General features: G+C 46.1%; 2 protein-coding genes across 7 annotated transcripts in view; one reads left to right on the forward strand and one right to left on the reverse strand.

Moving 5' to 3' along the window:
- The window catches only part of NDUFAB1 (NADH:ubiquinone oxidoreductase subunit AB1), a 1133838-nt gene that overhangs the window by 658464 nt on the left and 451052 nt on the right, over positions 1-24322 (forward strand). The window lies entirely within an intron of this gene.
- PRKCB (protein kinase C beta) overlaps positions 1-24322 on the reverse strand; it is a 382510-nt gene that overhangs the window by 160154 nt on the left and 198034 nt on the right. For both annotated transcript variants that reach the window (XM_050773830.1, XM_050773829.1), the window contains exon 5: positions 23693-23821. In XM_050773830.1, the coding sequence (XP_050629787.1) occupies positions 23693-23821 (129 nt within the window). The remainder of the gene's footprint in view (positions 1-23692; positions 23822-24322) is intronic.

Genomic DNA, 24322 nt, shown 5'->3' on the forward strand with positions numbered 1-24322 from the left:
GGTTCTTGGGAGGGAAACAGGCAAGAAGCAAATAAATAAACCACATAATGACAGAGTGTGATAAATGCAAACAGAGTAATGGGATAGGGAGTGACTGGGAGGGGTTTCTTTAGATAAGACTCAGAGGTAGGCTTTCTGAGATGGTGACATTTAGTGATGACAGAAGGCTACTGTAAAGTTGGCAACACATACAGCCCAAGGAAAAGCAACCCAGGCTGAGGGAAGAGCAAGTGCAAGAAGGAAGGAAAAATATTTCGTGGCTCAGAGATGTGGCTCTCGTGGGCAAGAGAACAAACAAGGTTGGAAAGAGGCTGAAGGAAGCAGAATCTGCAGGCTCTTAGAGCAGGATTGAGGAGTTTAGGTTTCTGTTGGAAGCGCTGAGAAGCCTTGGAATCATTTAAGCAGGGGGGTGACATGTCCTGATTTACATTTTAGAATGATGCCTGTGTCTGGGTGTGAAGGGTGGATTTCAGAGGGCAAAAGACCATGAAAGTTTCTATTCATCTTTCAAAGTAGAAAATAGACAAAGCACCCACTGAGCTGAGTCCTAGCAAGGGGCAAGCCTTCAATAAGCGTTAGATCTCCGCCCCATCCAGAACTAAATCCACTGCCTTTGCCTCTGTGAAGCCTATCCCAGCCCCATGGGTTGAAATTAACCTCTCATCCCCTGGCACCTCCCACAGCATGTGCTTCCTACTCCATTATCTCCTCACCAATCCCCACCTTTATAGTGAGCTCTCTCTTCTTCTCTCTTAGTAGGGCTATGAAATACTCAGTATGTAAAGAATCATATTCATTCCTACAGCCATCCAGCGTCCAGCAAATGACCTCCCATACAGGGGAGACTAAAGAACAAGTTAATGAATGAATGAATGAATGAGGTATGAAGGGAAAGATCTTTGTGTTCCCCAGGAAAGCTGACTTTAGAATCAATCACATCTGTATTTAACAGCCTGGTTTTAGAATCAATCGCATCTGTATTTTTAACTCAAGTCCCACTGCTCCCTAGCTATGGGACTTTGGGCAAGTGAATTCACCTCTCTGAGCTGCATTTTTCCCTTCTGTAAGGCTGAAATAGTAGTAAGTATGGGATAGTATTATTTCATAGGGCTGACATACGGATCCAATGGGACCAAAGAAGGACTGTTGGCCCTTCCCATTCCCGAAAGAGTGCCTGCCAGAGAAGGGCAGAGTCTGAACAATCCAAGATAAAGATCTGCAACTATATAACACTTATTGGCAAGGTCCTGTCTTCTTCTTGTTTAAATTTTTGTTTTCAACAAATATTTATTAAGCCCTGATCATAGACACCCACCACAACCAACACCCTCCATTTTACTGGTGATAATCAAGGAAAGACACACTTGAATCTGCTCATGAGGTGAAGGCTGGATCTGGCCCCTGTGCATGAACCACGGGCCCAAGACTCACCAATAGCAAGGCTATAGAAATAGGCTATGTTCGTCTGTTTGCGTTGCTCTCAAGGAATACTTGAGGCTGGGTAATTTATAAAGAAAAGAGGTTTATTTTGGTTCATGGTTCTGTAGGCTGTCCAGGAAGCATGGTGCTGACACTCACTTCTGGTGAGGGACTCAGGAACCTTCCAATCATGGCAGAAGGAGAAGGGGGAGCCCGCGGATCACATGGCAGGAGCAGGAACAAGAACGAGAGCGGGGAGGTGCCAGATTCTTTAAAACAACCAGATCTCGAGTGAACTAGGAGCGAGAACTCGCTTAGGTGATGTGGAGGGCACCAAGCCATGAGGTGTCTTCCCCATGACCCAAAATGACCCAAACACCTCCCACGAGGCCTCACCTCCAACACTGGGGATCACATTTCAACATGAGATTTGGTGGGGATAAAACATCCACCCTGTATCACAGGTATTTGGCATTCACTTTTAGACCCCATGCCTGGAGACCCAGTGGGCATTGTTGCCCCTGTTCAAGAATGCTAGAGACAAGACATTTCAATCCCAGTGTCAGTCTGCCCATCATCTTTCTAGGGGAACCTGTATATAAGCTGCCTCTTGAGCTAGTGACAGGCAGAGATGGTGATTAGCCCAGGTCAGTCTGATGCCAGGAGGTATGGATGAGGAAGCTGGGGAAATCATGGCCAGAGCCAAGGAGAACCCCAAGGGAAAGGCTGGCAGCTTCAAAGAGGAAAAGAGAAAGAAGATGTACATTTACTGCAAGGCTGAAAGAAAGCACACCCATCCCTGAGTTGAAGTCACCACTTTAATTCCCAAATTCTCAATTTGGCAAAGTGGTTAAGGGGCTGGGTGTTAGGTGCAAACAGACCTGGGACCAAACTCCAGTTCTGCCACAGAGAAGCCCAGTTGACCTTGAGCAAGTCAATTAACCTCTCTGAGCCACAGTTTCCCCATTTGTAAATGGAGACAAAATGGGTTGATGCAGGTAAAGAGCCCAGCACTGTGCCTGGCACTTAGTAGGCTACTGTAGTGCAGGAAATTTATACTTAGAGAGAGAGAGAGAGAGAGACTGAAATGATTCTGTCAAGCAAACAGCATTGCACACCACACACCCCTACAAATCTAGAAGAAATAAGCAGAAAGATGCACTGGAACATCCTTTGGGACTACGGGCTCTTTGTGAATATGCCTACTTGTCCTTCTCCACCAACCATTCCATGATTTCAGATTGGTTCACATTTCTTTCCCCAATTTGAAAGACTGCTTAGGTCGGGATTTCTCCAACAACAGTCTAAGACAGTGAATTCGTCTGGAAAGAAGAAATGAAATGAAAGGAGCATTGATCCTCGACTAGGGGAACAGGCTCTCAGCTCTTATTCCAAGTCCCTGTGAAGCCACATTCTCTGAGCTGAAGCAGGCACCCAGCAAGGGCCAGAGAAGCCGACGTGAGAGCCCAAACCCAGCCATCCGTGGCTGCCGCATGCAGCTCATCAGGGGAGGAGGAACAGACAATAGCAGTCAGTTCCAGGGCCATCTCCCTTCCTTCCCTAGTGCTTCTCAGAACCCAGCAGGCAGCTGATGAGGACTCAGCAGCGGCTGACAGCCCATCTAAAGCTCACTGTCTCTCCAGCTTCCAATCACCAGGTGTCTGAAGGGGTTTCAGAGCAGTCAGCTTCTGCCCTCATTAAGAGGCCTTTGGTGGGTGGAGAAGACAATTGTGAAAGGAACTGTCAGCTTCATTAGGCAACTCAGAGGAGGGGTGCAGAAGTCCCCAGAGCTCTGGCCTCCCGGCCTATGCCCAAGAGGGCCCCTCATTTACATTTCATTTGCATTGCATACTTAACAGGACCCCGGCTTACACTTGGAGAAATTGTCATGCGCTGAAGAGAGAGGCTGCCATCGGGTTTGCGACAAATGATCCTGGCTGGGAGGAGGATCCACAAAGCAAGCCTACACAACAGTCTCTGCCCTCCAGGAAAACAAGACCTCAATCAGACCACAGTGATGCAGACAGATGCAGACCACACTAATTCTGGGATGGATGACCAACTAAAAAAAGCCATGTTTACATCATGCACAAGGCCAGACAGAGGGAAAATTCCAAATGTTTTCAAGAGACTATTAGAACGATTCGTGCTAATTGCATGCAAGTCTTGTACTATGAATGTCAAACTGCACCAGCATCACATAAATGAGCTGTCAGCGGCTTGGTCAGCGTTCCCACAGAAAAGAGCCTTTTCCTCCCTCTCAGAATAGTTCTCATTTTGTTTGATTGATACACACACAGCTCCCCTCCTTGGGAAAGGGTTTTTAATTTATTGTCCAAAAGCTACAGGTTTCCCAGTATCCCTAAAGGATTGTCTCTTGATATAAAGCAGGTGCTAAGATCTCCATATTAAGACAAACCTGGATTTAAATTCCAGCACCAGCACTTACCAGCTATAAGAACCTGGCCAAGTCATTTAACCTTTCTGAGCTTCAGTTGCCTCCTCTACAGGATAGGGACAATATTCACATCTATCTCAGAGGGAGTAAATGATATCATGCACATAAAAATGCTCTACAAAAGAGTAAGTTAAGAGATACTGCCTACCATTAAGAAAGCAAGAAATGGAGTTGCAAATATATAACTTAAATAGCCAGGTGCAGTGGCTCACACCTGTAATCCCAGCACTTTGGGAGGCCGAGGCAGGAGGGTTGATTGAGCCCAGGAGTTTGAGACCAGCCTGGGCAACACAGCCAGATCCCACCTCTATTATAAAATTTTTTAAAATTTGGCTGGGCATAGTGGTGTGTGCCTGCAATCCCAGCTACTCAGGAGGCTGAGGCAGGAGGATTGCTTGAGGCCAGGAGTTTGAGGCTGCAGTGAGCAGTGATTGTGCCCCTGTACTCCAGACTGAGCGATACAGTGAAAACCTGTAGCTAAAAATAAATAAATAAAACTTAAAGGAACTATTACAACTACTAGAGTCACAATAATGGATTCCCATTGGACTAAGAGAAAAGACAAATTCGCTCCCAAGGATCACAAAGCCCTCAGCAGCCGCCTCTCTGTCTCCTCCGCTTTCCTCTCCTGCTCCCTCCCCTTGACTTGTCCCACTCAGACACGTGAGACTCCTTGCTGTTTCTTCAAGCACACCAAACATGCTCATGCCACAGGGCTTCTGTACTGGCTGTTACTGTGCCTGGAATGCTGTTCTGTCAGGGAGATGAATGGCTCCCTCCTTCATCTCCTTTGAAAGTCTTTACTCAATGTCCCCATCTCAGTGACTGCCTGCTTGCCATCATATCTAAATGTGCAGGTCCAGTCCCCTCCTACATCCTTCCCATCCTCTTTTTCTGTTTTCTTTTTTTTTCCTCCTTAGCTTACTGTTCGTATTTTACTTATTTACTTACTTTTTCTCCTCACACACTACAACAGAGGTCTGCCTTGGCAAACTACAGCCCAAGGGCCAAATCCAGCCTCCTGCCTGTTTTTGTAAATAAAGTTTTACTGGTACACACCCGCGCCCATTCACTGGCACACTGTCTGTGGCCACTTCTGTGTTACAATGGCAGAGTTGAGTAGTTGTGACAGTGACCAGATAACTCCAAAGCCTGTCTGGCCCTTCACAGAAAAAGTTTGTCAAGCCCTGCACTAAAATGTAAGCTCCATGAGGGCAGGACTTTGGCTTATTCTCTGACAAATTTCCAGCGACTAAGTCAATGCCTGACATGTAAAATATGCTTAATAATCACTTTTTTTTGAACGCGTGAACTACAAATGTCAGTAACCCTATGCTAGATGTAAGGGGAAGAGAACTAGAGGGATTACATCAAAGAGTTAAAACCTTCTCAGGAAGTCAGAGCCATGAAATAGTGAAATGACATAGAGACAGAGCATGTGATTAAAATTTAGAGCTCAAGTGCCTGAAGAAAGAGTTTAAAGAGTTGAAAATGGTGTCTTCCAATGCAACGGTTCTCAGAGTGTCAGAGGTGTTCGAACCAGAGTGACTCCATCTTGAATAGGGACTGGGTAAAGTAAGGGTGAGACGTACTGGGCTGCATTCTTAGGCGGTTAAGGGATTCTAAGTCACTGAATGAGACAGGACATCAGCACAAGGTACAGGTCACAAAGACCTTGCTGATAAAACAGACTGTGGTAATGAAGTAGGTCAAAATCCTCCAAAACCAAGATGGTAACAAAAGTGACGTCTGGTTGTCTTTGCTGCTCATGATACAGTAATTGTAATGCATTAGCATGCTAAGAGACACTCCCACTAGCGCCATGACAGTTTACAAATGCCATGGCAACGTCAGGAAGTTACCTACATGGTCTAAAAAGAGGAGGAATCCTCAGTTCCGGGAACTGCCCACCCCTTTCTCAGAAATGTTTAGCATATAGTGAGGAAATGACCTTAAAAGTGGCTAGCCAGCAGCTTTAGGGCTGCTGTGCCTATGGAGTAGCCATGCTTTATCCCTTTACTTTCTTAATAAGCTTGCTTTCACTTTATGGATTTGCCTCAAATTCTTTCTTGCGAAAGACCTAAGAGCCTCTCTTGGGGTCTGGATCGGGACCCCTTTCTGGTAACAAGAGGGTGAACACACCAGCATCCTCTGGGGACCTGTTAGAAATTCAAATTCTTTCTTCAATGTCTACTAAATCAGAAACTCTGAGGGTGGGGCACTCTCTAGATGATTCTGATTCTCAAGTAGGGGACATTGTTTCTTGTCCTGAGCTCTTCAATGCACATTGGCATTTTTAACTCTACGCCTATACTATTTTGATAAAATAATTAAATAAAATAGTTTAAGGTCTATTAATTTTCTCTTTCTTTCCTTCCTTCCCTCCTTCCTTCCTTCCTTCTTTCCTTCTTTCTCTTTTTTTTTTTTTTTTTTTTTTTTTTTTGACGCAGTCTGGCTCTATCACCCAGGCTGGAGTGCATTGGCACGATCTCGGCTCACTCCAACCTCCGCCTCCCAGGTTCAAGCGATTCTCCTGCCTCAGCCTCCTGAGTAGCTGGGATCACAGGTGCCCGCCACCATGCCCAGCTAATTTTTGTATTTTTGGTAGAGACAGGATTTCACCATGTTGGCCAGGATGGTCTCCCTCTCCTGACCTCGTGAGTCACTCGCCACCTGCCTCAGTCTCCCAAAGCCCTGGGATTACAGGCGTGAGCCACTGCACTCAGCCTCTTTCTTTGAACTCCTTGGCTCAGTGATCCTCCTGCCTCAGCCACTTGAGTAGCTGAGATTACAGGCATGCTGCACTACCATACCTGGGTAATTTTATTTTTAATTTTTTTTAGAGACAGGGGTCTCACTATGTTGTCCAGGCTGGTCTCAAACTCCTTGCCTCAAGTGATTCTTCCACCTCAGCCTCCTGAGTCTCTGGGATTACAGGCATGAGCCATTGCACCTGGCTCTATTTTCTGTATTTCTGATGCTTTGGTGTCTCGGACCCTTGCTGACTCTGGAGAAACTGTCTGTCCCAGGGCTAGCCCATTCCTAGAGACAGAAGAACTCACCTGCAAGCGCACCTTTCATATGCAAACCGACCAATCCAAAGCCCAAACCTCCAACCACCTCCTACATGGGGCTCTTACGCTCTGGGCGCAGGTCCCGGTAATTAGCCTGCGCTAATTACCCCAGGTAAAAGCAACAGGTATCAGGAACCAGGCAACTAGAGAGACAGCCCCTACACCCAGAGTCTGCTGAGATCATTCAAACCAGCCAGCCCCAAGGCTGCTTTCCCGCCCTACCTGCTCCTTCTCACAGAAACAGCAGCAAAGTCTCCTGCTACGTTTTCTTCCCACTTCCTCTGCCTCCTGGCAGACCCTGCTGCTTCCCTGTGTGGTCTTGCATGGAGTGGCACGCCCGCTCCTCCTGGGAACTATGAGTAATAAACTATCTTTTCAAAAGTAACGAGGGCAGAACAAGTGGCACAGAGAATGGTGTGAGGAAGGTGACGTCCAGAAGACACTCGGCACGAGAACGGGAAGACCCAAAAGCTCTCAGCCTGGCCGTGGAGCAAAAGGCCAAACCCTACAAGATGAAATGCATCAGGGTTCATCCTGGAGTTTCAAAAAAAAAAAGTCCTGCACAAGGATGTGGGACCTGCAGGCTAGCAGCACCTGATGTGATAGACAAGAGAGCTTTAACTGATCATAAACCCAAGATAAGTCAACAGTGCGATGCGGCTGGTGGTACCCCCAGGCCCGCCAAAAGAGTAGTATCATCTCAGGATGCAGAAAGAGAATTTTGTTGTCTAGGACAGTGTTTTCCAAGCAGTGGGTCATGACACATTTGCCAATCGTTAGTAAAATCAATTTGCAGAGTAAGAGCATTTTCCTTAAAGGGTTTCTTAAAGGAAATAGAATGGAAATGAACAGAAAAGAGGGCCATAAAAGAGAGGAGAATGTATCAGAGTGTGTGGCGAGCATAAGTAGAAGTAAGCATTAATTCATGGCACTTTGGTTTTGGTTGTAAGTGTGTGCTTGTTTGTGCAATATGTGTGTGTGCTTGTTTGTGCAGTGCACGTGTGTGTGTTATATAAAACCTAAATGGGCTGGAGGCTGAAAGGTTTGCAAACAGCTGATTTAGAACAAGGGAAGTGACAATCCTTCTCTCCTCGGCAACACAGGTGGATTCTCTTTCACTCTGGGCACCCTGCTTTAAAAGGAAGCTACTCCAACTGGAGTGTTGTCTAGGAAGAGTTCTGGGTTGACATCAGTGATGGCATACTTGGCCCTATCATGTGTTTAAGGTTGTGGGTTGTGGATTAGGGATTAGAAAGCAGATGGCTGAAGGAGTTGCGGCTGCCTCACTTGGGAATTAAAAAATTCTGGGACAGCTATGAACTGTCTTTAAATAAGTGGAAGGCTGTCGACATGCCTGTACTGGGTTACCCAAGGGTGAAACCACTGCCTGTAGAAGCTTCATGAAATTCATCAATATCTATGTCAGCAGCTCAACGTGCTTGGCTTCTTGGATCCCCTACAAACTCCAACTTGTCCACCTGCACCACTGCTCTTCCTCTGATCCACCCCTCCAGATCTTCCCATCTCCGGCATCTCCAAGCTTGCATAAGGTCTAACATGTACAGTACATCCCTTATTCCATGATGCGCATAGTGACTGTGATTCCCTGAGTGATACACGGGCCTTGTGGGCTCAGCACCCACAAGGCTAAGGTGGGAAGTTGATTCTGCTTCCTCCCATGTACACAAACCACTTTGTTTCTGGAGTTTTCCAGTGTAACCTGAACACTCTGTGAGCATCTTTGCATTTTTAAGTGAGAACACTTTCTCAGGATACTGTTGTGAGCTTGATTTTATCCCTCTCTCTCTTTCAGCTTCTAGATGTTCCCTGGGCCACTCAACGAGGCAGGCCAGGGTAGTAGTTAAGAGTGCAGGTCCCAGATGTGCTAGAGTAGTGGCTAAGGGTGCAGGTCCGGGTGTGCCAAGGTAGTGGTAAAGGGTGCAGGTCCTGGGTGGGACAGGGTTGCCAGATTCACATAACCCATTCCCTGGTCCTAACACAGTGAGGTTTGGAGAGAAAGTCTTCTCCATCCACCTGCTTCTCACAACCTAGGAATTTATCCAGCCTCTTGGGCAGATCTTGGCCAATGAAATCTGTCTTTCTGCCAAAAAAAAAAAAAAAAAAAAAAAAGAAAGAAAGAAAAGAAAAAAAAACAGGCCAATTTGAAGAAATGTTATCATCTTCAGCCTCACAGTCCAGCAAACACTGACTCTCATACTCCCAAAGGAGCAAAACAGGCTAGCAGGAAGTGTTGGGGAAAATGGAGTCATATGAAGCAAAGTCTCAGTTTCCTCACCGTATAATAGAGACAAGGACTACAGGCAATAGCAAAAGTTGTTAGGAGGATTACCTGAAGGAACGCTTGTAGAGTTCCTAGCAAAAGCCAGGCATTTGGAAGGGTTTTAGAAAAGGTGGTTGTGAGCCACATGTAGAAAGCTGAAACTGGATCCCTTCCTTACACCTTATACAAAAATTAATTCAAGATGGATTAAAGACTTAAATGTTAGACCTAAAACCATAAAAACCCTAGAAGAAAACCTAGGCAATACTATTCAGGACATAGGCATGGGCAAGGACTTCATGTCTAAAACACCAAAAGCAATGGCAACAAAAGCCAAAATTGACAAATAGGATCTAATTAAACTAAAGAGCTTCTGCACAGCAAAAGAAACTACCATCAGAGTGAACAGCAACCTACAGAATGGGAGAAAATGTTTGCAATCTACCCATCTGACAAAGGGCTAATATCCAGAATCTACAAAGAACTTAAACAAATTTACAAGAAAAAAAAAAGCCATCAAAAAGTGGACAAGAATATGAACAGACACCTCTCAAAAGAAGACATTTATGCAGCCAACAGACACATGAAAAAATGCTCATCATCACTGATCATCAGAGAAATGCAAATCAAAACCCCAATGAGATACCATCTCACACCAGTTAGAATGGTGATCATTAAAAAGTCAGGAAACAACAGGTGCTGGAGAGGATGTGGAGAAATAGGAACACTTTTACACTATTGGTGGGACTGTAAACTAGTTCAACCATTGTGGAAGACAGTGTGGCAATTCCTCAAGAATCAAGAACTAGAAATACCATTTGACCCAGCCACCCCTTTACTGGGTATGTACCCAAAGGATTATAAATCATGCTGCTATAAAGACACATGCACACGTACGTTTATTGCGGCACTATTCACAATAGCAAAGACTTGGAACCAACCCAAATGTCCATCAATGATAGACTGGATTAAGAAACTGTGGCACATATACACCATGGAATACTATGCAGCCATAAAAAAGCATGAGTTCATGTCCTTTGTAGGGACATGGATGAAGCTGGAAACCATCATTCTCAGCAAACTATTGCAAGGACAAAAAACCAAACACTGCATGTTCTCATTCATAGGTGGGAATTGAACAATGAGAACACTTGGACACAGGAAGGAGAACATCACACACTGGGGCCTGTCATGGGGTGGGGGGAGTGGGGAGGGATAGCATTATGAGATATACCTAATGTAAATGACGAGTTAATGGGTGCAGCACACCAACATGGCACATGTATACATATGTAACAAACCTACTTGCACGTTGTGCACATGTACCCTAGAATTTAAAGTATAATTTTAAAAAAAAGAAAGAAAAGGTGGCTGTGGCAGGGCACGGTGACTCACGCCTGTAATCCCAGTACTTTGGGAGGCCAAGGTGGGCAGATCATTTGAGGTCAGGCAGCCTGACCAACATGGTGAAACCCTGTCTCTACTAAAAATACTAACAAATTAGCTGGGCATGGTGGCACAAGCCTGTAGTCCTAGCTACTTGGGAGGCTGAGGCAGGAGAATCGCTGGAACCAGGGAGGCAGAGGTTGCAGTGAGCTGGGACTGTGCCACTGCACTCCAACCTGGGCGACAGAGTGAGACTCTGTTATTAAAAAAAAAAAAGAAAGAAAGAAAGAAAGAAAGAAAGAAAGAAACAAAGAAGTAAAGGTGGCTGCTACTAATATCATGTACCATCACCACTTAGTGCCAGGATAAGAGGGTGTCCAAGAGCATAATTATCTGGAATGACATAGTTAGATTCAAGTCCCAGCTCCACATCTTCCTAGTCGTGTGGCTTGGGCAAGTTATTTAACCTCTTTCTCTGTGTCTCAATTTCTTCATCTGTAAAACGGAGATGCTATCGTAACTCTATCCCAGCCAAGTAGCTGGGACTACAGGTTGTTGACAGGATTACACGACATGGCTGAGCAGCATGCTTCGCCCGGTGCCTGGTGGTTACTATCAGTAACAGGTGTCCGTCCCTTGGTTTTGCTGGTAGTGGTAAAGTAGATGAAACCCAACCAGACAGCAAGGCTGCTCAGGAGCTGGGACTGCATCTTGCACAGGCTTTTGTGTCCCACGATGGCTAGCACTGTGCTGGGTTCACAGCAGGGGCTCAGTAAGCGTCAGCCACTGGCCCTCCTCCCTTCCCTCACCCTTCTAAATTGTGCCTCTCCTGCCCTCTGCAGGGAGCTACCTGGAATGCCTCCAGCCCACTGCTCCCTCCCTTCTCTAAACTCCGATCACAAGAAAGATTCTAACCCCACAGTGCTGGGGCAACACAGGCAAATGAAAAGCTGGTCTTCTCCAAGACCTTGAGGCGAAACTACTCCCAACCTGTGCCCTAAAGCCACTGCAGGATAAGACTATGGGAACTACCAATGCTGAACCATCTCCTTCCTCTCCCCGCTGGCATGCTGGGTGTTTCTTACATTCCAATGTCTCATAGTCTTAAACTGTATCTTTCCAACATCTGACCTAATGTGTTAGAACCTGTCAGACAGATGGACCCAGGGTACAAATTCAGCCTCCTCCATGCACTGCCTTAATGACTAGAGGCGGGTGGTCAAATTCTTTTTTTTTTTTTTAGACGGAGAGACAGGGTCTCGCTCTGTCACCCAGGCTACAGTGCAGTAGTGAGATCATAGCTCACCGCAGCCACCAACTCCTGGGCTCATCATCCTCCCACCTCAGCCTCCCAAGTAGCTGGGACTACAGGTGCATGCCTCCATGCCCATCTAATTTTTATTTTATTTTATTTTATATATTTATTTTTTGAGATGGAGTCTCACTCTGTCACCCAGGCTGGAGTGCGGTGGCACAATCTCAGCTCACTGCAACTTCTGCTTCCCGGGTTCAAGCGATTCTCCTGCCTCAGCCTCCTGAGTAGTTGGAACTGCAGACATAAACTACCATGCCCAGCTAATTTCTTTGTAGTTTTAGTAGAGACGAGGTTTCACTATGTTGATCAGGCTGGTCTCGAACTCCTGACCTCGTGATCCAACCGCTTTGACCTCCCAAAGTGCTGGGATTACAGGCATGAGCCATCACACCCGGCCTGCCCAGCTAACACTTAAGACTTTTTTTTTTCTCACTGTGTTGCTGAGACTGGTCTCAAACTCGTGGCCTCAATTGATCATCCTGCTTCAGCTTCCTGAGTAACTGGGACCATAGCCACATGCTACCACACCAGGCTCAGATTTTTTAAGGCTCTGTTTTCTCCTTTGTAAAATGAGAAAAATAAAATGACTGCTCCCACTGGGTGGTTGTGGGGCCTAAGCACACTGACCTTGCATGATGTCCTTCAGATACTCCTGGGATCTAAATTTCCACGCACTTAGAAAGAAACCAAGCCCACCATGGGGCTTACAAAGTCTAATTGGCTGTCCCTGCCTTTCCTCCACCATCACCCGCCCCTGCCCATCCCTAGGCTCCAGTCACAGCCACTGGCTGTCAGTTCCTGTCACTCACAAGCCTGCTGCTTCACTCTTCCCTCTGGCCTCTGCCTCTGCCGCTCCCTCTGCCTGGCATTTTTCAGCAAGCTGGCTCCCTCCTGCTGGTCCCTAAGGTCTCAGCTAAATGCCATCATCCCTGCTAATCACACTCAGCCCACTGGCCACCCTCTATCACATCATGCCACTTTATTTTATTTCCTTGATAGTCTTTATCGTTTTCTCAAAGTGTTTTGTTTGCTTCCTCTTCACCTCCCATCATTAGAAAGAAGGCAGAGGCCATAAGCGCAGGGGCCTTGCCTGTAAGCAGTGCACAGCACATGGGAGGCCCCCAACAAATACTTGCTAGAGGAGTGGGAAAGGCAGGATTCAAACCCAGGCCAGACTCCAAAGCCCATTGTAATCATCGACCACATTGGCCTGTAATTAGCAGAGACTTGCAGCAAGCCACAATACAGAGGCTATTGACTAGGAAGCTCCCCAGAGACACGCCTTCACCTTCCAGGTGGTAGGGGACAAAGGCAAGGCAGGGAAGAAAGAAAGGCTCTGGGTCACTTTACACAAATGGCTCAAGCCAGGAGCTCATGCTGCACCAGGCCAGGACATGCAGGTAGGGACAGGTCACCAATGAAAGAGGATTCCGGCCCTAGCGGGACTGACACCCAAGCTTCATGACTGGTAAGATGCCAGGGCCAATGTGGGGCTGGAGGTTCACATCACCCCGGCACGTCCACCTGTGGTGGGCGGCACAGGAGCCGAGTGTGGGTAACGCCTGCCATCTAGTGGAAAAGACGCATTCTTCCCGTCTCACCGCGGTCCCTGCAGCAGGGCTGCTCAACTGTTACAGATCCCCAGGGGAGGTTGTTAACATGCAGATTCCGATTCAGCAGGCCTGGAGAGGCAGCTGAGATCCCGAATTGCTAACAAGCTCCCAGGTAATGTCGATGGGATGCGGCTGGTCCCCAGACCACACCTGGAGCAGCCAGGGCCCACAGTGATTTCTGGGGAAAAAAAAAATTAGCTTCAACTGAAACTGAGGGTTGGGAAGCCACAGCCCATGGGAAACAGGACTGGAAGGCACCAGAGTGTTTGAAATTTAAGTCAAAGAACTCAGACTTGGAGGTGGGGTGGGCCCGGGAGGGCAGGGGGCAGTTTACTGTGGACCTGCCACAGGTGAGAGGCACAGAGAAGAGGACGTGGTTCCCAGTACATATGCGACTCAGCAAGGATGATGCTAGCGACCATGCTGCAAGAAGGCAAAAAACATCAAACACCATGAAACTCGGAGAACAGGCCCAGCTCACAAGGCAGATGCTACACAAGATGGAAGCTAGTGACAATAAAAACTCAAAAATACCCAGACAGGGCCTGGGCCCAGCTCTGCTCAAGCTGAGAACCACCTAACAACCCTCCTCAAGCAACCAACACCCCAACACTGGGGCATTATCCATTCTTTTTTTTTTTTTCTGCTATTGTTATTGAGACAATTTATTTCTGTTCATTTTTCCTATTTGGAGATTTTTCTGTTTTTATTTTTCAAAAATTGCAGAAATGATATGTATCGCAATCAACCCGAGAAACATGTAATAAAAACTATAGAAACACGACACAATCCTCCTCCCCGCCACAGCCTCTTCACTCCCAATCCTGCTGTGATCTCAGTGTTTACAACCTGGTTGGTTGTAAACACCTTTCTTCACACATAGGTTATAAAATACACAAACGAAATTTCACACATAGGAGGTGTCTGTTGCTGTTGCTTATTTCTTCAAAATGAGATCATACTAAATGTATTTTTACGCAACCTAACCCTTTCACTTAACCATAGATGTTCCTCTAGTTCAAGGACTGCCAAATGTTTTCAGTAAAGGCCAGAGAACAAATATTTTACATTTTGCAGATTGTACAAGCTTTGTCACAACTACGCAGTGAACTCTGCCATTGTGTCACAAAAGCAGCCATAGACAATATGTAAATGAATGGATGTGGCTGTGTTCCAACAAAACTTTATTTAAAAAAACAGGCAGCAGGCCAGTTTGGCAACCTCTGTTTTAGATCAATATCTGTAGCTCTAACCCATTGGTGTTTTGTTTTTAGCTATTTAGAATTTTTAGCACAAACTTTTAAATAATAAAAGTATAGGAAGTATAATATACCTATAGAAAAGTGTATAAATCACAATTTTACAGCTTGAATTCTCACAAAGGAAATTCACCTGTGTAACCGGTTCCCATATCAAAAATTAGAACATCACTAGTTCTACAGAATTCCCACATGCTCATTTTCTCATTTTAATTCAGTGTTTTCTTTTCTTTTCTTTTTTTTTTTTTTTTTTTTTTTTTTTTGAGACAGAGTCTCACTCTGCCACCCAGGCTGTAGTGCAGCGACCTGATCTCTGTTCACTGCAAACTCCACCTGTGGGGTTCAAGCGATTCTCGTGTCTCACCCTCCAGAGCAGCTGGGATTACAGGCATGCACCACCACACCCAGCTAATTTTTTGGATTTTTTTTAGTAGAGACAGGGTTTCACCATGTTGGCCAGACTGGTTTCGAACTCCTGGCCTCAAGTGATCCACCCTCCTCAGCCTCCCAAAGTGCTGGGATTACAGGTGTGAGCCACCACGCCTGGCCTAATTCAATGCTTCCAACAACTGCCTAGTATCACATAAGTATACCCCTTCATTAGGCTGATGTTTCATTTGCATCTCAAAGAAAACATGAATAAACATGCTTGTTCTAGACTTTATTTCTTCGCATGCTGGTGTTTCATTTTAAAAGAATAGATTTCCTAAAGGAAAACGTGAGAGTCAAAAGGTTCATATGTACACATACTTTAATAGACATTGCTGGACCACTATCCCCAAAGGCAGTCACAAGTCACAGCCCTGCAGGTCCCGGCAGTGCCCACTTCAATGCAATTCCTTAGACATTTGGGAGCAATGACTGCGCCCAGCACATCCTGAGGGCCTCAGACACTGGCCTGGCCTTGATAATTCTCATGAGACTTAAATGAGCAGGGAAGAAGAGAAGGAATATTGAATAGCAAGACGTCAGCTTCCCTACATCTCCTCAGGTCCAGTATCCCAGAACTTCAGTGCCCGAGACACTCACCTCAACCTAACAAACTGATAGGCTTTGAAGGAAGGAGGGGCAAGAGACCCTTCTCCTGGCCTCACAGGGTGTGCAGACAACTGTCAGTCATACACTGAGAAAGACGGTAGATGTTCCATACACCGAGATATGATTTAACGGAACTTCTTCATTACAACAATACTTTAAAAAAGCAAAATAAGGCAGGTTTGTTGAGTTTTTAAAGACATTTGCTCTTCAATGGATACATAACAAAAAATTGTAAACAAGAATTTCCAATTTTCAAATTTTCTACTTTACTGCATTATAACTCCTCAAAAAAACAAACAAAAAAGTTGAACAATTATTAAGTATGATGTCATCTAAGGGATCTTAAGTATAATGGACATCCCAATAGCCAGAGTTCATGGGTATGCACCGCGGTGTGTGGGGACATGAGGGCATTTCTCTGGTTCATACCTTCCCTTGGATCCTCAACAGCAGCTGTGACATCAAAAAAGAGAATTAATTTGATAAGGGTTAGAATGACGGAGTCATATGCATTTGTCAAAATTCAGCCATTGTACACTTAAGACATCACTGGGCACAGTGGCTCACATCTGTAATCCCAGCACTTTGGGAGGCCAAAGCGGGAGGATTGCTTGAACCATGGAGTTCAAGACCAGCCTGGGCAACATGGCAAAACCCCTCTCTACAAAACTACAAAAATTAGCCGAGGGTGGTGGCTCATGCCTGTAATCCCAGCTATTCTGTAGGCTGAGGTGGGAGAATCAATTGAGCCTGGGAGGTCAAGGCTGCAGTAAGCCATGATTACGCCACTACACTCCAACTTGGGTGACAGAGTCAGACCCGGTCTCAAAAAAAAAAAAAAAAAAAAAGATTTGTGTGTATCATTGTATGTACATTTCACCTCAAAAGTTAAAAAAAAAAAAAAAAACCCTACAAGTACATTTTGAATGCTATTGATGTTGGGCATGCTGAAGTGTTTAGGGGAAATCGAATTGGTGTCTGCAGTTTACTTTGAAATGTGCCAAAAATAAGACAGATTGATGGATGGAGAGCGAGATGGATGGAAATATGATTAAGCAAGTGTGGAAAACGTTAATGACAGAATATAGGTGGTGGATAAATGAGTGTTTGCTGTAAAATTCTTTCAACTTAGTTCAAAATAAAGCCTTGGGAAAAAATTACAAACCAATAATGTAAAAGGGAAGGGAGATCTACCAGAACTGGGCCCTATCCCCATCCCGTGTATGACCTGGAGAAGTAACCCCTTCTCTGGGCCTCAGTGAGCCCAACTGGTCTCTGCTGCACCTTCCATTATGAACAATGACAGTACTGTGGTTTTACAAATAGGGGCATCTGTTGAGAGAGCCTCTGAGGGGGAATGGCTTTGAAGGCAGAGACTGCCCCCTAGTGGGCCCTCACAGCCTAGTTTATAATAATTTTCTGTCTCTGCAACTGACGCATGGCTGGGCAGTATTACACAAACCCCCACGACACAAGTTCACCTACATAACAAACCTGCACACGTACCCCCAAAATTCAAATAAAAGTTAAATAAAAAATAAATATTAAGCTATCTGGATTTTTTTTCTTGTTTACATCGCCCTTTTTCTTCCCAGTTCTTTTTTTTTTTTTTTTTTTTTTTTTAGGCAGAGTCTCACTATGTTGCCCAGGCTGGAGTGCTGTGGTGCGATCTCAGCTCACTGCAACCTTTGCCACCCAGGTTCAAGCGATTCTCCTGTCTCAGCCTCCCAAGTACTGGGATTACAGGCATCCACCACCACACCCGGCTAATTTTTGTATTTTTGGTAGAGACGGGGTTTCGCCATGTTGGCCAGGCTGGTCTTGAGCTCCTGATTTTAGGTGATCCAGCCGCCTCGGCCTCCCAAAGTGCTGGGATTACCAACGTGAGCTACCACACCCAGCCTCTTTGGTACTCTTTTTCTCTTGATGTGTGGATGTCAGATCTTAAGAAGGATTTAAATATCACAATATTGGGAGTACCTAAGTCTGTCAGGCAGATGTTTCAGTGTAAAAAGTTTCTGTATAACGCAATACAAAGGTAATATATATAAAGATAAATATAAAGATAATATAAAGGTAAGAATATCGAATGGGAGTTCCAAAGAGAAACATTTTAAAAAATGGTTATTTCTGCTTTTCCTTTTGGGAGATAGATATGAGGATGGACATGGCTAAGCATTTGGAGGTGGCTGTAATATAGATGGGAGTATAAATAATAGATGCCAGTTGTTATGTTGATAGGTAGATACTGAATTGAAAAAGGGTTGAATAAGATATTGTTGGCTGGGTGTGGTGGCTCACGCCTGTAATCCCAGCCCTTTGGGAGCCGAGGTGGGTGAATCATGAGGTCAGGAGATCGAGACCATCCTGGCTAACACAGTGAAACTCCATCTCTACCAAAAATACAAAAAAAGTTAGCTGGGCATGGTGGCACGCGCCTGAAGTCCCAGCTACTTGGGAGGCTGAGGCAGGAGAATCGCTTGAACCTGGGAGGCGGAGGTTGCAGTGATCTGAGATTGCACCACTGCACTCCAGTCTGGGTGACAGAGCAAGACTCCGTCTCAATAAAAAATATATATATATTGTTGCGTGTATGAACACACAGGCTTCATAAACCTTGCAAGCATTTTACAACTCTGATCTGGACATTGTATTGCCTGATCTCATGACACCTATGGGCATCACGATGTCAATATGGTTTCCTGGGATACTACAAATTCCACTGCTCCACGTCTTTTCTACATTGTCCAGGGAACAAGGGTGGTCACGACTGCAACAAACGGGTCTCAGTCCCAGTAACACTTGCCGTTGACCTTGGACCTGGTACTTAAGATTTTCTTCGTGTTGTACCTCCCATAAGAATAATGGCATAAATTGGACAATCTGCTCACCTTCAGCTCCCGACTTCAGGAGGCACTGATCTGAGGACCATCTGTGAAAGCCTTGTATCTATCTATCAGGATCCTCCAGGGGTTTCTCATTCATACATACAGCCACTGAGTCCATAAATATTTAGTGATGCCTATCTTGCTAGGTGCTGAGAGTACAGTGGCAAGACACAGTCTTGCCCTCATGGAACTAATGCCTTGTGCGAGATGCAGAAACTAATCAAACCCAACATAAAATCACCCCTTTCACAAGGCCAAGCTCAAGTTACTATGAATGTCTACAAAAGGGGGAAGTCGGAGAAAGCTCATTAGATGGTGAAAATGAGCTGAGATCGAGAGGAAGAGTTAATTGCTAGTAAAAGAGAACATGGCAATGGCAAACATTCTAAACAGAGAACAGAACACACAGATGTCCTATAGTGTGTGGCGGTCTGCAGAGGACCAGGGATTAAAAGGGGGAGGAGACAGTGAATAAAGAATGAGACCGCCATATTAGATTTAGTCTGTTATAAAGACAATGGGAAACCATTGATGGGTTTTTTAAAAGGAGGAGAACTGATCAGATTTATTCTCATCTTGACCTGCCAAAACACTAAGAACAGATGTATGAGCTCAATTTCAGTAGCCAGGCAAGTTAGAAAACCTTTCACCTCTAGAGATGCTGAGATTTCCAAAGAGCATGTGACACTCAGGGCAAGCAGCAGTGTCCCTGGGCTGGTGGTCAGCAGAAAATCCTAATACTGACCATGCTTCTTGGGTCTGAATGAGGTGGGGCCATTCCATAAACACCACAAGGCCACTTCTGGCCTGGCACTGCTGGGAAGGACCCCACACAACCTTTAGTGCTCTCTACTCTCTGATCTGTCTGGCCAAGATCAAGGAGGAGGGGGCTGGAGTCCCAGCAATGAAACCACGAAGACAGTCAGGGGACCAAGGGAAACTTGAGTGTCCTGGATGCTGTTGGACCCTGCCCAGCTCCCCTCCATGCTGGCCAACGCACCCGTCCCCTGAGTGTTGTGTGTGATGGCTGTTAATGGCTCACAGTTACCCCCATGTCCAGATAACTCCCCTCAACTGCACAGAAGCCTCCTCACCTGGGAGGTTACTCTACCTTCCCACCTCCATCCCCAGTAGCCTACAGCAGTGACTGACTATATTAGTCAGCTCAGGCTGTCATAATAGAATACCACAGATTGGGTGGCTTAAATAACAGACATTTATTTCTTTACAGTTCTGGAGGCTGGGAAGTCCAAGACTGAGGTACCAGCAGCTTCAATTCCTGGTAAGGACTCACTTCCTGGCTTGCAGATGGTCACCTTCTTGCTGTGTCCTGCCTTTGGTGGAGACAGAATGATCTCTCTTTCTTCGTCCTCTTAGAAATCCACAAATCCCATTATGAGGGCCCCACCCTCACGACCTCATCTAACCCTAATTATCACCCAAAGGTCCCATAGCTCCAAATACTATCACACTGGGAGTGGGATTTTAAGACACAAATTTGGGGGAGACACAGTCATCCCATCGCACTGACTGACCTGGAACACGACAGACCAGCCCCCTCACCTCAAGGTGGGACTGACTCTGTGCTACAGTGTTTAGTGGAAAATTCCGCCAGATACCAGGCTGAAGAAGACTTCGGCGGAGACCACACCCTCCCTGAGCTTTTTCCCTGTCCGAGGAAGGAAACATGGTTCCTTCACTTCTCTTTTCCCATGAGCAGCCCAATAAATCACTGGAGCAAAATCCCCATCTTGGCTCTATTTTTAGAGAACTTGGCCACAGCATCAGGGCTGTCTTCTACCGTCAATCAATCAACAAGCCCGTGCTGAGTACAGACTGTGCCCAGCATGGTGTATGGGCAATTGCAGGGCATTGTGACACGGGGCCAGAGGCCCAGGTGCTCATCCCTGCTCTGCATGTGACACTGGTCAGGGTATTCAGCCTTGCTGAGACTTCATTTTTCCTTCCAAAGATGGTACCAACACAGCCTTCCTTGGATGGTCCAATATCAAAGCACTTGGAAAAGCACACAGTGCTATTAAACTTCTTTATAGATTCGCCTGTCCTGAACATCCCAAAGAAATGAAATCCTACAATATGCCAGAGTCTCTCCATGTTTGCCAGGCTGGTCTTGAACTCCTAGCCTCAAGCAATCCTTCTGTCTTGGCCTCCCAAAGTGCTGGGATTACAGGTGTGAGGCACCACACCTGGCTTGTTTGTTTGTTTGTTTTTCTTGTTTCTGTTTTTGTTTTATGAGATGGAGTCTCACTCTGTCACCCAGGCTGGAGTGCAGTGGTGCAATCTTAGCTCACTGCAACCTCCGCCTCCTGGGCTCAAGTGATCAGGAGCTCCTGCCTCAGCCTCACGAGTAGCTGGGATTACAGGCATGCACCACCGCACCTGGCTAATTTTTTGTATTTTTAGTAGAGATGTGGTTTCCACATGTTGCCCAGGCTGACTCCTGAGTTCAAGTGATCCACCCACCTTGGTCTTCCAAAATGCTGGGATTACAGTGAGCCACTGTGCCTCGCCTATTGCTTTTTTTCTTTTTCTTTTTTCTTTTCTTTTCTTTTCTTTTCTTTTTAAGTCTTGTGTTAAGCCATCCAGTCTGTGGTATTTTGTTATGGCAGCCATAGCAAATGGATACACCTCCTACCAGTGTGTCCTGAGAATCAGGGGCTTGTGATCCAGGCTCTCGAAGGTCACAGCATATCTGGGGGAAGACTTTGACCTTGAACTTGAAGAACTATTGTACTATACCACATCAGAACAAAGACTCCCTAAGGAATGCCCATAAGAGGTGCCCTACCCAAACCACAAAAGGAATAAATATGGTAGAGGGCATAGAGAATAAATATGGTGGAGGGCAGAGAGAATAAATATGGTGGAGGGCATAGAGAATAAATACGGTGGAGGGCATAGAGAAGCGAAACTAAACTAAAAAGGAACCTAGTCTATAGTACTTTTGAGTGAAACAGACCTAGGTGAGGAAGTGTGTTTTCTGATGGATAGAATGATAATAACTTACCTCATTTGAGTTGTTGAAAAAACATCAATCAGATACTGCCTCTAAGTGCTTTTCACAATGATTAACACATTTTTAAAACTCAACACATGTCAGCTATTGTTTTATTATTACCGCGAATGGTGTGAGCTCTTGGAGTATAACTTCTCTGAGCCATGGCTTCTTTGTTCATAAAACAAGAGCAATAGAAGATCGGGTGCAGTGACTCACAGCTATAATCCCAGCACTTTGGGAGGCCGAGGTAGGCTGATCACTTGAGGTCAGGAGTTCTAGACTAGCCTGGCCAACATGGTGAAACCCCGTCTCTACTAAAAATACAAATATTAGCCAGGAGTGGTGGTGTGCGCCTGTAATCCCATCTACTCAGGAGGCTGAGGCAGGAGAATCGCTTGAACCCAGGAGGTGGAGGTTCCAGTGAGCAGAGTATTTGGCAGGAGGCGGCTGTGGTAGGCACCACTGCACTCCGGCCTGGGCGACAGATGGAGTCTCCATCTCAAACAAAAATAATAGAGATTTTGCAATGTTGTGAAGATGGAAAAAAATAACATGTAAGGTTTAGAGCACCGCACATTCCATGTGATCCATAAATGTTGCGGCCTTCAGTCATGCTTTGGAATGAGTGTAGTTCCCAGAGAATGACACCAGAGGGAAGCAGAGTCTTATTTTTGTCTCACCAGCATGGGGGCCCTTAGACAATCGGTGGGGAAAACTGGCTTCTCTTGAACCTGCAACTGCAGGATTTCCCCTGGGGGCCCCCAAGCATCCCACTGGGAGGCAGGCAACCACTTGGAGAAAAACGTAATGATGCAATGGATTGCACATTTTCTAAAATCTCACTGGGCTTCACAAAATCTCAAGTTTAAAAGAATGATATTGTACAGGGATAAGTATTTTTCAGCTTTCACAGTTTACGTAAAGCCCCTCCCCAACCCAGGGCCCAGCACATCAGAGCTACTGAACCAGTCTGAGGCCTCAGAAACAGACGCATTTTTGCAAAATTAATCTCTTCCACGATCAATTTCCTGAGTTACTAATTCATAAACCCTTGTTTATATTCATTAGATATATAAAGTCAATAGCAGTTTGTCACCAGCCTTCGAGAAGAAATTTCTGCAAAGTTTTAGCTCCACTCCCAGCCGGCTCAGTGCCGGTTACACCGGGGCTTATGGCTGAGTATTCCTCAAGCCAGTGCAGCTGAGTTCCAATTTTGCTTGAACTTCTCACATCAGAGCCAAGTATATCTTGAATGCTGGGATAAATGAGTGACAGCCCCGCCCCCGCCCCCCACCCCCCGCCACCAGCCCCTCCTCTCACTGCATCTCCCAGCAGATTGTACCATCCTGCTTTCTAATTATCATGAAATATTTTAGACATGCAGAAAGTATAGTGAATAATAAAATTACAGCAGAGCCACCGTCAGGTTCAAGAAATACATCTTTCAAATGTGTGGAAAGTCCCTGAATTGCACCCTCCAACCCCCTCCTTCCCAAGATATTATATTCTCCAAATTTGCTGTTTATCATCAAGACTCCATATTTCCTGCTGGAAAAGCTTGGGGAAGAAGCAAGCTTCCGTTCTCTGCTACCTGAGTGAAGGAAACGCAACTACCCACTCCAAAAGATAACTGTAAAAAACAGTGGGAAATGAGGAGAGCAGGGAAGTGGAGGATCCTGGAAGTTAGAAGTCCAAGGAACTCAGACGTCTCCTCTCTGAACCCAACCTAGCCTGGGGTGCTGAAGGACGTAGCTTTAAGAGTGTACAGTTTCTAAAGACCCCCCTGCTGCCGTGAGGGGCTGCCGTGGGCAGGGCGGGGGACAGAAGCAGTGCCACATCCCCTCCCCAGTCCCTGGACTGTCCCACCCCTCCACCTTCCTCCCCTCCTCAATCACACAGGTCAAGCAAGGTCAGGAACCAGTGGAGCCCCAGGGTCACCTACCGAGGACGATGAGAACATCCCTGTCAATGTGGGCCTGGATGTAGATGCGGCCGCGGCGCTCCGTGTGGTCCGTGCCACAGAGGCTGGGGACGTTCATCACGCAGCGCTTGTGCACGTTCATCATGCAGGCTGTGAGGGCAGAGAGAGGGGATGCTGCTTCGGCTGGCCCAGGCTGGGGGCTGCAGACATCTGCCCCACCCAGGACCACTGAGTCCTTCCTGTTCCCCTCCTTTGAGGCAGCTGAGAAATCACCAGCCTGGTTGAGACCAACTTGCCTGCCAAGATCTCATCAGAAGGGCTTCTCCAACTCTTCCCCCTGAACCCTGATGGGTAAAGGAGGTACTTGTCTGTTCCCCACCCAAGGCCAAGGGTGCAGCCTGAAGCAAACACACCCCACACCCCTGAAGGCTCTGAAGCCTGAGTCACCAACTTCAATGCTCACAGGCTGGCTGGCCACATGAGTGAGGAAAGCTAAGGGGATGGTGGCAACTTGGCCAAGTAGGGAACAGGGCAGCAACATTTCCCATTTCTCAGCATATGCAGGAATCTCGATGTGTATGCGACAGCTCTGATTTTAAAATATTGACAGCTAATAGGTTGGGTTCCCTGGAAAGAGTCTGAGATGGGGAG

The sequence above is a fragment of the Macaca thibetana genome, chromosome 20 (genome assembly GCF_024542745.1).
Source record: "Macaca thibetana thibetana isolate TM-01 chromosome 20, ASM2454274v1, whole genome shotgun sequence".
Lineage (NCBI taxonomy): Eukaryota > Metazoa > Chordata > Mammalia > Primates > Cercopithecidae > Macaca > Macaca thibetana.